The 16322-nt window shown below is 42.6% G+C and overlaps 1 protein-coding gene across 2 annotated transcripts in view; it reads left to right on the top strand.

The window, feature by feature from the left end:
* LOC121272297 (misshapen-like kinase 1) overlaps positions 1-16322 on the top strand; it is a 276034-nt gene that overhangs the window by 155748 nt on the left and 103964 nt on the right. For both annotated transcript variants that reach the window (XM_041178877.1, XM_041178876.1), the window contains exons 6-11: positions 553-643; positions 5194-5324; positions 8616-8670; positions 12589-12667; positions 15744-15919; positions 16041-16110. In XM_041178877.1, coding sequence (XP_041034811.1) covers positions 553-643; positions 5194-5324; positions 8616-8670; positions 12589-12667; positions 15744-15919; positions 16041-16110 — 602 coding nt within the window. The remainder of the gene's footprint in view (positions 1-552; positions 644-5193; positions 5325-8615; positions 8671-12588; positions 12668-15743; positions 15920-16040; positions 16111-16322) is intronic.

The following is a 16322-nucleotide window of genomic DNA, read 5'->3' as shown; positions in this document are numbered from 1 at the left end:
GATTTTGTGTGCTTTTTCAGTACCTTCTTCAACTTGCCCTGCCACCTTCAAAGATTTGTCATTTTGCCTGTTGAGTCTACAGTGACAGTGTAGAGCAATCCAGCCAGTCCCATTCCCCCACTCCATCCCCATTGCCTGCAATGTTGTTTCCCTCAAGTGTCCATCCAATTTCCTTTTGAAATTAACCATCTCTGCTGTTATCACCCTCTTAGGCAGTGAGTTCCAGGTCATTAGAACTGCGTTAAAAAAGCTCCCCTCCCACCCCAGCATCTCTTGCCCAAAACATTAAATCTATGACTTCTAGCCCTTGTACCATAGGCTAATGGGAACAGCTTTTCTTCGTCTACTTTATCTAAACCGAGATAAATCCTATCAAAAATTTGCATTTGTGAGCCTCTCTAGGTCCCCCTCTTCTCTCGCACCTTTTAAAATTGTACCATTTAGTTTATACTGTCTCTCGTCAGTCTTCCTTCTAACCAATTGAGTGAATTGATGTCAAATATAGTAGTGTTCTTGTTCAACACTTTTGCTTTCTCTTTGTCTTTCCTACAGGGCTTAACACATCTTCATGCACATAAAGTTATTCACAGAGACATCAAGGGACAGAATGTGCTACTGACAGAAAATGCTGAAGTGAAACTTGGTAAGGATAAATAATTTTGACTTGGCCGATTGGGAAAATATTCCAGGTCAAAATCTGCTTATAATGTGTCTAGCGTGTTTAGCATGTCAAAAAGGAAATGGAAGGTTGATGGCAGAGCCAAAACTTGCACCCTTCTGGGTCGGTTCTCTGAAAGCAGCTACCCCCTTTTCAGAATTTAAAGATAAATGCTCATTCTCTTCAAGGTGTGGCATATCCTGGTGGCATTGGTTGCACTGGGGCCCCTGTGGCTGCAGAGGGCTGGGGCTGCTACTTTCTCTTTATTCTCCCACAAAGATTCAATACAATTTCAAGCAAGACACTTATGAAATTTCATATGTCCCATCAAAAGCAGAAGCCGTCAGGGGAGAAAATTTGTGAAGGCAAAATGTGGAGTGTTGTGCGTTTTTTTAAGTGAGCTCATTAGTCTGTGGAATTCAGGTTAAATCATGTTAAGACTGATGACTTGCATGGATATGTGTATGTGTTTACCGCAAAACCTGTGCAGCAACCCTCTCAGTAGTTGCCATAGCAATGCTAACCTGATCGCAGCAAGGTCAAATAAATTTATTTAAAAGGGAGCTGCTGCCTATTTATTTGAAAGCATGGGGGGGAGAGAGAAAAGGTCTGATTTGAATAGAGGTAACACGCAGGTGTGTAAAAAGCCATGCCAAGGTGAAGAGAAAGATGAAGATGGCAGACAGTGAGAGATGGAAAGAGTTGGAGTGGAAAATGAGCAGAATCAGTTACAGAAAGATTTTTTTTTAACTTTTATTTGTGAACAGAATGTGAGATCAACTGGTGTGAAGAAAATATCTTCAACTTGGGCAGCCTGCATTAGCTACATATATTTGCTACATCACAACAGCTTGCATTTATATAGCATCTTTAGAGTCGTAAAACATCCTTAGGTCCGTCAGAGAAGCCATTTGTCAAGCAAACTTTGACACCGAGCCATGTAAAGAGATATCAGGACTGGTGGTCAAAGACCAGTGGTTTGAAGAAATGTTTTAAAGGAGGAGACAGGTGGAGAGACAGGTTTCGTGAGGAAAATTTTACAGCTTAGGGCCTAGGCAGTTAAAGACACAGCCGACGGTGGTCAGCTGAAGAAAACTGAGGATGCCAAAAGGCCAAAGTTGGAGGAGTGCATAATTCTTGGAAGCTTTTGGCACTGGAGGAGGATAGGGATCAGGAGGGAATGTAAGAACAACAGGGGTAGACCATTTAACCCCTTGAACCTGTTCCCCAGCCACTCAATGGGATCATGAATGATCTGCATTCTAACTTCATGTACCTGCTTTTTCTCCATATCCCTTAATCCCTTTGGTTAACAAAAATCAATTGATCTCTGTTTTAAAATTAGCAATTGATTAGGATCTATTCTGCTTTGCAGAAGGGAATTTCAAACTCCTACCGCCCTTTGTATGTAGAAATATTCCCTGACTTGGATGAAAGGGTCCATTGCAGGGTATTGCAGCCAAATTTGCTGATGATACAAAGATAGGAAAGCAAGTTCTGAGGAGGATACAAAGCAATAGGTTAGGTGAGTGGGCAAAAATTTGGCCAATGAAGTATAATGTGGGAAAATGTGAAATTTGCACTTTGGCAGGAAGAATGGAAAAGCAGAATATTATTTAAATGGAGAGAGACTGCTGCTGTAAAGAGGGATCTGGGTGTCCTTGAGCATGAATCAGAAAAGGTCAACATGCAGGTACAGCAAATAATTAGGAAGGAAAATGGAATGTTGGCCTTTATTGCATGGAGTATAAAAGTATGGAAATCGTGTTACAACTGTACAGGGCATTGGTAAAACTACTCCTAAAGTACTGTGTACAGATTTGGTCTCCTTACTTAGAGGGATATACTTGTATTAGGAATAGTTCAGAGAAGGTTCACTCGGCTGATTTCTGGGATGAAGGAGTTGCCTTTTGAGGAAAAGTTGAGCAGGTACAGGTTGGACATAAAAACACTGGCGTTTAAAGGAATGAAAGAGGTGGTCTTATTAAAACACAAAAGATTCTGAGGAGTTCCATCCTGCCAGTTAGTGTACATGTCCATTATCCCGACTCTCTGTCATCTCCTGCTCAGTCACACCCTGACCATGTCAATCGCTTTCCACCTAATTCCATGAACTTCTGCTTCACCTTTAGCTTCAGAGAGCGAAACCATGGGAGGATTTGAAATAAGGGTGAGAATTTTAAAATCAAGATGTTGCTGGACCTGCCTTGTGCCTGATCCTCTGGATTAAATGACTGCTTTGAAAGCATTCGGAGTTATTTGTCAATCTCCGTATAATCACCTGATGCAAAGTAGCACTCTTAGTCATTGCCGTTTTGACTCTTAGAAAGCAGCCAGCAGCCACAGTTTTCCACCCACCTGCTGTCTGATCTGGTTTTGCAGATTGCCTTGTGGTATAATGACTGAAAGTATAATCTGATCATACGGGAGGAGCCACTAGTTGCATTTGCGATGTGTTACAGCCATTTTAATTCCATTCTCCTGGGCTCAGTAGCTCTTCGCACACATTATCCCTGGTGCATATACTGTAGACTCTCAAATGCTGCCTGATGTAAAGAAATACAAATACCAAGAAAGCCTTGAAAATTTGTCTTTTTTCATTGGAACGATGGAGTTAATGAAGCAACATAATGGAAATCTATAATTTGTGGAACAATAGACCAGTTAGATAAAGCAGTGAAACAAAAGACAACATACTATGGAAGCTGGAAATCTGAAATAAAAACAGAAGATTTTGGAAAACTCTCAGTAGGGCTGTAAGGATACGTGGGACGAGAACAGTGTAGTGTTTCAGGTCGATGACCTTTCATCACAAGAAGATGTTAGAAATTTTTTAAGCTAGCACAGACCCAAGGAAAATAGGCGGGGGGGAAAGGGAGGAATGAACAGTTTGTGATGGGAGGGGGTGGGGGGGGGTGGTACCGGGGAGCGGGCGGTGGAGGAGAGATTAAATGACATAAGAAATGATAGTGAAAGACAAGAAGGATTGGTGTGGAACTAGGGCTGAAACAAAAGTTTGGTCTAGAGGGGGTGTAACTGGTTAAAGCAGAATAGCCAAATGGGGCAGGAAGCATGGAAAATCTGGCAAGAGGAAGAGGAGTCCCATGGTCTGGGAATGTGGGGGAGATTGACAAGTGGAACTCAAGGGTACAGTTGGCCGTGTTTCGATTGGGGACCTCAGTCTGAAGCATCAGCCCACACCACCTCCACTTCCCGCTCTGGTAGAGCCATCCTCTATTTGCCAACACATGCTGGGTGAAAATGGGAGTAGGAATATGGAAGTAGACTGTTTCCAATCATTGAAGAACCATAGATGATTAAATGTAAAATATTTAAACCAGAGGGCAGGGAAAAAAGAGCTGAGCCTGAAAAGAGAAACGGAGTTAATGTTTCAAGTAAAAACTGAAAATGCTGTAAATACTCCACAGCCTATGGCCGCATCTTTGGAGAGAGAAACAGAGGGCAGAATTTTGCCGTCGGCGAGCAGGGGGCAGGGCCCGCTCGCTGACACGTAAAATGACGCGGGATAATGTCAGGCGGAACTCCCGATATCACCGCGCCCCATTTAAATTTTCAGGAAGGCGGGCCCGCAGCAAAATCAGCTGTGCGCCCGCCAACCTGTCAATGGCCAATTGAGGCCATTGACAGGATCGTTTAAACAATAAAGAACCTGCCTGTCCAACCTTAACGTTCGTGGGCAGGCCAGGAGCTCTGGCAGCAAATAGATAAAACATGAAACCTCATCCAGCGGCGGGATGAGCTTTCATGCAGGGTTTCAAAAATTTTAATAAAGTTATGTAAATTATGAACCTGTGACATTATGGAAGTGATCTTCCTGAGTCAGCACTTAGCCTCAGGGAGATGTGTGCTCTTTCGTGTGCATGCATGAAAGAGCGCACTCTCGCTTTTGGGGAATCCCCCCGCCGGATGTCACGCTGGGCGAACCTTAATTGGCCCGCCCATGTAAAATAGCGGCGGTGCCCACTCCCCTGGTGGGGATCAGTTCCCCGTCCAACCGACAGGCAGAAAATTCTGCCAAGAGTTAACATTTCAGGCCTCTGACCTTTCCTCATCTGTTCTGATGAAAGATCACAGATTTGAAAAGTTAACTCTGTTTCTGTCTCCACAGATGCTGTTAGACTTGTGCAGTATGTACAGTATTTTCTATTTTTATTTCAGTTTTCTAGCATCCATAGGAATTTGCTTTTGAGTTATGTCTGAAATTCACTTCCAAGGTTAGTGGTTGACACCAAAAGTATGTCAATAGTCAAGGTTAGATTGATTAGATGACTGATATGGTTCGAGATCAGGATAGTTTAGAACTATTTTATCTCTTGGAGGGTAAACGCCAACATGGGCTGATTAGGTGTTGCAACTTTTATTTATTATGAACTCAAGTTTTAAAAACTCAAAGGAAATGTAGCTAAAAGGACTGTGGATGAATGCTTGTTTAAGTGGATCTAATTTATCTTTCAAACTGTTTTTGGAATTCTTTCAACATTTCTGAGTGGTCGTCTTTTCACCTTCCCTTGCAGTTGATTTTGGCGTCAGCGCTCAGCTCGACAGGACTGTTGGAAGAAGGAATACGTTCATTGGCACCCCATATTGGATGGCACCCGAGGTGATAGCATGTGATGAAAACCCAGATGCCACCTACGATTATAGGGTATGTGAAAACCGATTGGCAAGAAGCTAGCTCAGCTCTTGATGAAAAGATGGCACGCAGGGCGACCACGCACACCTTGGTGATCCTACCAGTCATGCTCTGTAGCTTGCAGTTGGAAAACATTGTCAAAGTATTTTGCCACAGGGTGGGGGGAGGTAGGTTTATGCCATCAATTCTTAGCCTGCGAGTTCTCCAGGGAAAGTGGTCAATCAGCAAGTTTTTTTTAAAAGCAAAAAGCCTTGTTGAAGATCCCATTGCCAGAAATTGTAGGATGACTTCTAAAAGGAAAAGACAATAAACAAGTAGATCCATTAAAAAAAAGTGGGCTGTTTTTCACAGTTCAAGCAAACAGGAAAATGTAGCCTTGTTCCTTACATGGTGCGGGTCCTCAATGAAGTATTTAAATGATGAAATTTATATGTATTTCAGTTCCTGTTAAGTACGAATGTTGAATTGGTTTGTAATTTTAACATAACTTTAATTCAATTTACCTTTTTAATATCTGTTCAATGCTTCCCTGTTACTTGCTGAATTTGTTTATCTATTTTTGTTCCTACATGATTGTTACATGTTTCAGTGTTTTTAACCTGTCTACTTAGCCTTTGTATGAATTTTTCGATGCAAGATACACACCAGTTCAGCCTTTGGGTTGAAAATGTGTTTCTTGAATAAAATACCATTTAACATAAAATGAATGAGAAAGCAGGAGGCCATTCACCGCATCGTGCCTGTGTGCGTTCATACCGAAATCTTCCCAAGAGCTGTTTCCCACACCCCAAAACTTAGTCCGTGTTGCTTCATTGCTTTGAACCTTCGAGAGAGACTGTGATTTTGCTCTATTCCCTAAAACCATTGCTGTGTGCTCGATTGTGAACGTGGGTGTGAGTGTGCGTCAGGTTCCCAGGCAATACACCCACAGTTGGGCTTAAAGCCATGTTTCGCTCTCCTGATTTTTGAGGCTTGAGTCTTCTTCTGATTAACCTAAATCGGAAGCAGGTTCCTCTCGAGATTCTTGATTCCATCATGAGCAGCAACAGAATCAAGTCATTTCACGATTTGTTTTAATAAGCTTAATGGTGCAAGACATAATCTTGCCCTTCACCGGTTTTCAATTTTTGATTTAATTTATGACACCCACTGCAACTTCATTTGTCCTGTGACACTTTGGGTTCCTGAAAATAATGCAACAATATACTGTGATGCCCCAGAGCACTGTTGTGTACATTTCCTCCTCCCTCTTCATATTGCATCCACTCTGTTTTCATTTCTTTTCAATCCCTCTGGAATGCTTCTCTTCCCTGATCAAGGAGTTGGCCACTGGGAAGCTGTGGGGAGTATCTGGTCCCCAGGTTTCTCGGGAGCACTCCTGGTCCTTGAGCTCAGAAGTTTGCCATGTGTTTACTTTTTCTCTGGGGCAAGCAATGACCTCCTGGCCCGCTTCTGTTTACCCTCACCCCTAGCAAGTTTCACCCCTATAAATGAAACCTCCATTTCCTCCTGTTCCCCACTCCAACCCCCACCGCCTTGGAAGCACAGTATTAAAGGCAGATGACCTGTCACTAATTTGGAGATTCCTGTCCTCTGTTCGCTGACCTTATTGTGGATGATCAGATGATTGCCTACCTCAAAAGAAAATGTACATTTCTATAGTGTTTTTCATAACCTCGGGATGTCCCAGTGTGCATTATAGCCAGTTGCATCCTTTTTCAATAAGAAAATACAGGAGCCAAACATCAGTGTGATAATGACCATGATCTCTTTTTTAAGTAGTTTGATTGTAGGATAAAAATTGGCCAGGATCCTTGGGAGCGTTCCTCTCTCTTTGAGGTAGTCCCATGGGATGTTTTTCTTCCAGCTGAGGGGGTAGACAGGGCCTCAGTTTAACAACACACCGAAAAGATGACACCTGACAGGGCAGCACTCCCTCAATACTGCATTTGCGTGTCAGCCTGGATCATAGATTCAAATTCTGCTCCAGAGACTTGAGCACATGATCCTCTGACTCGAAGATGAGAGTGCTCCCAACGAGCCACATTTGACTACATTACAATGGTGCCAGCACTGCAGAAGTGCTTGATTGGCTTTGAATCATAAGATCAGAAGTGGGGATGTTCGCTGATGAATACACAATGCTCAGCACCATTCGTGAGTCCTCAGATACTGAAGCAGTCCATGTCCAAATGCAGCAAGACCTGGACAGCATCCAGGCTTGGGCTGACAAGTGGCAAGTAGCATTCACGCCACACAAGTGTCAGGCAATGACCATCTCCAACAAGAGAGAATCCAACCATTGCCCCTTGATGTTCAATGGCATTACCATCACTGAAATCCCCACTATTAACCTCCTGGGGGTTGTCATTGACAAGAAACTGAACTGGACTAGCTGTATAAATACTGTGGCTACAAGAGCAGGTCAGAGGCTAGGAATCATGCGACGAGTAACTCACCTCTTGACTCCCCAAAGCTTGTCCACCATCTACAAGGCACAAGTCAGGAGTGTGATGTAATAGTCCCCGCTTGCCTGGATGAGTGCAGCTCCCACAACACTCAAGAAGCTGGACATCGTCGAGGACAAAGCAGTCCGCTTGATTGGCGCCACATTCACTCCCTCCACCACCGATGCACAGTAGCAGCAGTGTGTGTACCATCTACAAGATGCACTGCAGGAATTCATCAAGGCTTCTTAGACAGCACCTTCCAAACCCACGACCACTACCATCTAGAAGGACAAGGGCAGCAGACACATAGGAACATCACCACCTGGAAGTTCCCCTCCAAGTCACTCACCAGCCTGACTTGAAAATATATCGGCCGCTCCTTCACTGTTGCTGGGTCAAAATCCTGGAACTCCCTCCCTAACAGCACTGTGGGTGCACCTACACCACATGGACTGCAGCGGTTCAAGAAGGCAGTTCACCACCACCTTCTCAAGGACAATGAGGGATGGGCAATAAATGCTGGGCCAGCCAGTGACACCTATATCCCATGAATGAATTAAAAAAAAGAAACGTTTTGGAGTCCTGAAGTTGTGAAAGTTGCCATATAAATGTAAACTCGTTTGTTCTCTTTCTGTTCTATCCATCTTTCTCCATTAATTCAAATATGCTTTCTATTGTAATGTAATCCTTACCTTTAATAATAAATACATTAGTGACAATGCTCATCCTGAATGATTTAACATTTGTGACATAAACCTGGAAGTTGGTCGAGCAGCATTGTACTGTCAGAGCTGGGATGTGAAACTGTCAGATATTTTCTCCTGTAACCTGACTTAATTTGGTTTCTTTGCAGAGTGACATTTGGTCTTTGGGAATTACTGCAATCGAAATGGCAGAAGGTGCACCACGTAAGTTTTTCTTTAAGCAAGGTTGGCGAAGGATGGGATCACCATTCAAACGATGCCCTTTTTATGGCATTCTGAACTTGAATGTTTTGCCATACTGACCAGCTTTTGTTAGTGGTTCTTTTTTTAATCATTGAGCAACTAATGAGAATAAGCCCTGCGGTCGATTTAAACCGTTGCTTTGGGAATCGGTGAAAAGATTGACTAACTCTTAGTCTGCTCGTTATACTCCAATTTGTTTTGGAGCTGCAGAAACTGGAGATGACTGATCTGTCCAGTCGATATCACTGCTACAGCACATGCTGTGGGACAAGCATTTTGAGGGCTGACATTCCTTGGATTTCTACTCTAGTTAGTATGTTCCAGACCTAATGCTTAAACTGTGGACAATCCCATAGGGATCCCTGTTTTCCAGGGCCAAATGTTTGTGTTCTGCTCCTTGATGCAGCTTAAAAATAACACTAACTATAATGTAATAAAGCTTTATTACTGTAACAAACCTAACTACAATAAAAACATTACCCTGAGGGCACAAGGGCAGAAAAATTGTAACACTGGAAATTCCACTTGCACTATTTCTATTTACTACCATTCTTTTCTGTTCTGTCAGCCTTACATACATTTTCTTTTAAATCTTAAATCTTTTTCTCCACCTAACCTCAACTTTCCGAACATTCTTCCCCGTCAAAAGAATTATCTTTCACTGCCCTGCTTTCTCCTGACTCCTGCTGCCATATCAAAGGTTACAGCAGCTTTGGAAAAGCCGGTATTTCACTGGCTGGCTTTGCAGGTTGCTTCCCCAGTCAATGAATGGCCAGGCTTATAAAGTTTACATGGTCAGTAAAAGCTTCAATACTATTTTCATACATATACATAGGAATGTAGGATCAGGAGTAACCCGTTGGGCCTCTTAAGCTTGTTCCACCATTCAGCCTGTGCCATTAGGCCCCTCGAGCCTGTCCAGCCCCTTCGGCCATTCATGGCTGACCTGCACCCTAACTTCATTTACCTGCCCTGGTTCATTAATACCCTTGCCTAACAAAAATCTGTCAGTTTCAAATTTGAAATTTTCTGTTGATCTCCAGCCTCAACAGCTTTTTGGGGAAGAGAATTCCAGATTTCCACTCTCCTTTGTGTCAAGAAGTGCTTCCTGACAACACCCCTGAACAACCTACTTCTAAGGTTATGCATCTTTGTTCCCACCAGAAGAAATAGTTTCTCCCTATCTGCCTATCAATGCAATTAATGATCTTAAACACCTCAATTAGATCCCCTTAACCTTCTAAATTCAAGACAATACAAGCCAGTCTATGCAACTTGTCCTCAATTTAACCTCATTTCCCAGGTCCCACTCTGGTGAATATGCACTGCACCCCCTCAAAGGCCAATATATCTTTCCTGGGATGCAGTCCCCAGAACTGATCATAACATTTTAAATAGGATGGAACCAGAGCTTTATATAATACCTGTATGACGTCCTGCCCTTTGTATTCAAGTTCCCTTGAACTAAAGGTTAACATTCCTCTAAAATCTTTAGCTATTTTTTGTGTACGCCAAGCCAGAAAGGACGACTGGACGCATAAGTCAATTGAAGAGTTCCAAGTCGAACAACACACAATTAACTCAACTGTGTCAGTCAGAGTCAAAGGAAATCCTAATATAGCTGATGTCTTTAATGCATATAGTTGCCTTTTAATGAGTGATGTATTGTGAATGATTAGTGGATTTCCTGCGCGGTCTATTATATTCTGTGGCAAGTGCTTGCTGTTTTATGTTCAACAAGGACCGAGCATAAATTATCGGGCACTGTAACATTGTGGTTATATTACTGGATGAGTGATACAGAGGCCTGGGCTTAACGACCTGACAACATAAGTTCAAATTCCACCATGACAGCTGGGGAATTTAAAACAATTCAGTTGATTAAATAAATGGGGAATAAAAGGCTTGTAGCAGTATTGGTGACCTTGAAACAAGGGGATTGTCTTAAAAACCCATCTGGTTCACAAACATCCTGTAGGGAAGGACCTCTGTCATCCTTACCCAGTGACTGTATGTGACTGCAGAGCCACAGTAATGTGGTGGCCTGTTAACTGTCCTTTGTAATGGCCTAGCAAGCCACTCAAAGTGGCTCACCACCAGCTTCTCGAGGGCAGTTAGAGGCAGACAATAAATGCTGGCCTTGTCAGGGATGCCTGCATTCTGTGAATTAATAATTATAAAAATTACTTGAACAGAGAATGTAAAGAAAGTAACGGTGAAGCTCTCAAGTTTTTCTGTATCATCCATTGGAGGTGGGGGAGTGAGCGATGATGGTATTGAAGCATACCATTCTTGGTGAGCACCACATTGAGCAGCCAAATGTCTCGCTCCATCGAATGGCAGGGTAAAACATGGTGACATTCCTGGATTCCATCACATAGGCATTCAAGTCTAGCACACAGGGAGGAAAACATAGAGAAAGAGAAATGGCAACTTTATAATAAGATAGACAATAAAATGTGTAAATATTATGTGCATGTCATGGTTTCTTACCAGGGCTAGGTGGCACAGTGCGTTAAACCACTGTCCTTTCTCTGGTGAATGACAGTTCCCCTCTCAAATGTCTTTTACGATCCGGGTTTGGATGGTCTCCAACCAGTGACTGCAAAAGGCAAATCCCAACACCCAAATCTGCCCTCTATATAGTATACCTTGGGCCAATTGGTTCCTGATGTTGGTCCGAGAAAGCTGGAATGGTTCAGTGCTAAGAGGTAAAATAGTGTCATCCTGTAACTTGTTTCACAATCTAGACAATGCCATAGCAGATTGAGAATTTGATTTTTTTTTCAAATCCAGAAATATAAAAGCTGTTTTCAGTAAAAATGCCCCTAAAGTTGTCAGATTGTCAAAGGCACAATTGGTTTAGTCGTGCCTGTTAGGAAACCTGCTGCCCTTACCCAGCCTGACCACATACACGACTGCAGCCCTATGCCACTCGGATGTATCAAATCGCTTAGAGCAATAAATACCGGCTTTCTCAGGAAAGAATTTGTAAAAAACCTAGTTTCTAATCGGAATTTGAATTAGGGCTTCAGTGGAGAAACCGCCTTTATCTCAGGCTACACTTACATTTACCTTAATTTAAAACAGAAGAAAATCATGATCCTCTTTTGTAAAGTAAAGCCTAATTCTAAAAAAAAATGTTTATTGATGCCTGCACTGTTATTCATTTATGGATTTTACTGCATGTTTTAAGTGTGATCTATTCTGCAGTCAAGTTGCCTCCAAGGTGCTGCAACAGGTAAGTGATGGGAGATTAGAACTTAGCGACTATCTGTGGCAGAATCAATGATACTTGAGCCAGACAGCCTCTCCGTACTCCTTGAGGTTGTGTACTTATATGACTAGGCAACACTCTTTCTTAATGGGCCCTGGCGTTGTGGGCTGTGATTCCTCCCACACCATCCACTGATGACCCTTTAAGCCTAATGGGTAGTGCCGTTCTGGCTGGCAAAACAATGGGAAGGATACTGTTGCTGTTTGTTCCTAAGCTGCATGATTGTACCTGGGTAAACATTAGTAGTTAATATGAGAAGGGATGGTCCCTGAGCCTTGGCTCCTGCCAATGTGTGCCTGCATTCTCTGGCCTGGGGTAACTGAGGTGTGATAGATTACACACACCATACCAGGGAAGTAAAAACTGGATTTCTTTAACATTTTTATTTCAAGGTTTTATGCTCCTGTCTATGGGTTCCCATGCATGCTATAGACAGCTGGCTGATCAATACAAAAGCTGCACAACTTCAAAATTATGGATGGGCTTACTCTGGATTAAGCTGGGAAATTGGTAGCATTGTATAAAGTGTATTTTTTAGGCATCGGTTTAGAGATATTCTTTATATATTGTTCCTTTTTTATTTCTTTTCTGTTTCACTTCAGCTCTGTGTGACATGCACCCAATGCGAGCCCTATTCCTTATTCCAAGAAACCCCCCTCCCAGGTTAAAATCTAAGAAATGGTAAGTGATTATAAGGTGTGATGGTTGGGAATGGGACCTGTGATGTGCTCATCAGTTTGAACATGCTTCAGCTGAGTTGCCCAGATGTATTTGGCAGGATAACACCAAGGCAGGAAAGAACATGAAGCCAGTCAAATCACACTGAAGTCAGTCAAATCACACTGAAGTCAGTCAAATCACACTGAAGCCAGTCAAATCACACTGAAGCCAGTCAAATCACACTGAAGCCAGTCAAATCACACTGAAGCCAGTCAAATCACACTGAAGCCAGTCAAATCACACTGAAGCCAGTCAAATCACACTGAAGCCAGTCAAATCACACTGAAGCCAGTCAAATCACAGTAGTTAGCTGATGCACACTGGGTTTTCATAGCCGATGGGTTGGATGATGAACAGGAGACTGAGGGGATCTGAAATGCTCCACAGTTTTAAAAGTTCAGGAAAAGGATGGGTCGTCATGCAAAGAATAAAACTGGTAAAATAGGACAGGAGGAGAAACTGGATAAAGAGTTAAGGAGCTCAGAGGAGAAAGAAGGGAGATATAACGTTTGAGAATGATTATCAGCTAAGGCCAATGAAGCATCCATTCAGAAGTTTGGTGTGTAGTGATGCACAGAGAGGCCACGTACAGTTGTCCAAACCCAGTATTATAAGTTGACTTATTGTAGAGATTGACTGGCCAGTTTTGCAGTGTACTCTGCCATTTACATGTGCTCTCAAATGGTCAAACATAGTAATTAAAAAAAACGTAGTGGAAACTGAGGATTCAAGTTTTTTGGCGGATGATCCAGTTGAGGTGCATAGATGATTAAAGGAGCTGCTAGAGAGAAACTGTTTCCTTTGGTGAGAGTCCACGTGGAATGTGTCCATTGTGAGGTGAACAGCATAGATGCATTTAAGAAGAAACTAGGTAAACACACAAGGAAGAAAGGATTTGAAGGTTGTATGGTGGGGTTAGGAGAAGTGGGGTTAGGAGAAGTGGGGTTAGGAGAAGTGGGGTTAGGAGAAGTGGGGTTAGGAGAAGTGGGGTTAGGAGAAGTGGGGTTAGGAGAAGTGGGGTTAGGAGAAGTGGGGTTAGGAGAGGTGGGGTTAGGAGAAGTGGGGTTAGGAGAAGTGGGGCGGAAAGGGCAGTCATGAGCCTGTTGGGCCACATGGTCTGTTTCTGTAGTGTAAAATAAATGTAACTAAGTACTCTATACATCTGAGATTGGAGTGGGGAGGGTGGTGTCAACACAGAGCAGAAACAAGACAATCTGGTCTGTGGAGCAGGCCTGTCATGGTATTAAGCAGTTACTAACTGACTACGTGAGTATAGCAGCGTGAGGTCTGGGAGCAGAACTGTCTCTGTCAGTCAGTCTGAGCATTGCGATATGAATGGGAGAGGGGACAAACTGACAAGGATGACAAAATACGTTGAATGAAAGAAGTTATTACTCGTTAAAGTGTATTAGATTTTTAAATAGTTGAAAATTATTACTACCTTTAATCCCTAAGGAATGAAATAGAAGTAATTTATTTTGGTTGAAAATTTGAAATTACCATGTGGTATTCGGCCTCCTGATATTTTCCATGTTTTTTCCAAGCTTGGGAAAATGTGACTGCTTTCAGTTTCGGCTCACTGGAGCAGTTGGGGTGGGAAGATAGAGTGTCCGAAGTTGAACAAAACTGCAGGTCATGTTTTTGAATCCAGTCTAGACATTAGCACGAATAGGGCATCTTTGTTAGAGAAACAAGCCAACAAGATATAAGTTACGGCCTTTTTTGTGCTAAAATTTGAAGATTTAGGACTGCCTTCGGAATCGAGTTATATGGGCAAAAGGCACTGTTAGAAATTCTGATTTTCTAGGTTTGAACTTTCTGTTTACAAGTTTATAAATATTGTGGGGTAGTGATCCGAGTGCTTCATTATGAATTATACACTGAAATACTGATAGTCAGTGGCGCTTTTTCATATCTGATTATTAAAGCTCTTCATTTGACTTCCAACGTAAAATTCATGATTTGACTCAATAAATCTTTTTCTTCTGAATTGCACGGACCAGAAAAACAAATCAGTTATTTATCAAATCTGAATTCCTTGACCATGACCACTGTGTAATATAACACATAAGTTAGGCCTATGGCACATTCCTCCAGGCAAGTGTCTGCTTTGTATGCAGTGATGACACCAAGTGTTATAAATCGTCCTAGCTCCCAAGCTGGACTTGTTTGAGTACTACTGAGGGTCACATTGCTGGCTGCTGCTGGGGAGACTGACTGTGGGGGAGGAGTTGTGATTTAAACACAAAGCAATTCTGTCAGCATGGGTGGGAGGTGATCATGCCTAAATGTTTTTGCAGGAAGAAGCCAGGTGGTGACTTCCCACATGGTAAATGAATGGTTTTTGCTTTAGTTATGGACCAGACCTGCAAACTCCATCAGCTGGCTCAGCGTTGCTCATGGTGGGCTATTTTAGTGCAGACTTTGAGATGGTGGGGGTGAAACCATACTATTTAAAATAAATTTAAGATTACCTTGTAGGAATCCTATTTTGCCAGGATTTCCCATAGACCGATCTGAAACCTTGCCTTGAAATTCAAACTCCTTTGCTAAACATGTAACATTTTTATTTAAACCAGATCCTCTGCCATCTGTGTAATTAAGAGGTTTTCACATAAAAGATCGAACTTTGCACCAAAGCCTGTATTTATTCGCAGCTCATCAGCGTCATGCCTCTGCCAGGCCAGAAGACTTTTGGGCGCTTCCTGGAAGTGCCTTTGACTAGACAGCAGGAGATTCTGTCCCAGCATGGAATAGGCCCCTGAGGAAGATCCCAATCCTGTTCCACATTTCCCTTGACTAAGGCACGCTGAGATTTTGAAACTAGTTGCATTTGGGGAGCTAGCAGGTTGCAGTTGAGGAAGAACCTTCATCCCCTCTGTCTGGAGGCTTGAGTACCATCTGGGCCTGTGACACAAACTTAGGCCTTTAGTCAAACCTGCATGCATACCATGAATATTTATACGAACTGCAACATAGCTTAACTGTAACATGTGCATGTTTTTTTTAAATTCTACTTTAACCATTTTTTTGGTAGGTCACGGAGGTTTATAGAGTTTATTGAGAATTGTCTGATAAAAAATTATACTCAGAGACCGTCTACAGATCAGCTGCTAAAACACAGCTTCATCCGAGACCAGCCAACCGAGAGGCAGGTACGCATCCAGCTAAAAGACCATATTGATCGGACCCGGAAGAAGCGAGGCGAAAAAGGTAAGGGTGGGTCAGTTACTCGGCAGCTGCTACTGCCCATTTCACCATGTGCAGTGCTAATAACAATTGGTCTTCAAGTATAATGTCAGGGGCATAGTAACAGGTTCTCTTTATTGAACAGAGGAGACAGAGTACGAATATAGCGGCAGTGAGGAGGAGGAGGACAATGTCGGTGAAGAAGGAGAACCCAGGTGTGTTATTTAAAAAAAAAAGCTGCATCGTGTGTGTGTTTTGTTGAAAGTACCAGAAGGTTTATTTGTCCTTGCACCTGTTAGCTTTGTGTAACACAATTTCTGCTACACAAATTTAATTTTTCCGTGGAATGGGTAACGTTAGCACGAAGGAATGAAACATTGCCCATTTCCAATGCTCTGTGTCAGCATCGAGCGCTATCAACCTTAAC

The sequence above is a fragment of the Carcharodon carcharias genome, chromosome 33 (assembly GCF_017639515.1).
Source record: "Carcharodon carcharias isolate sCarCar2 chromosome 33, sCarCar2.pri, whole genome shotgun sequence".
Lineage (NCBI taxonomy): Eukaryota > Metazoa > Chordata > Chondrichthyes > Lamniformes > Lamnidae > Carcharodon > Carcharodon carcharias.
The sequence above is the reverse complement of the archived record's forward strand: the minus strand, read 5'-3'. Positions and strand labels throughout refer to the sequence as shown.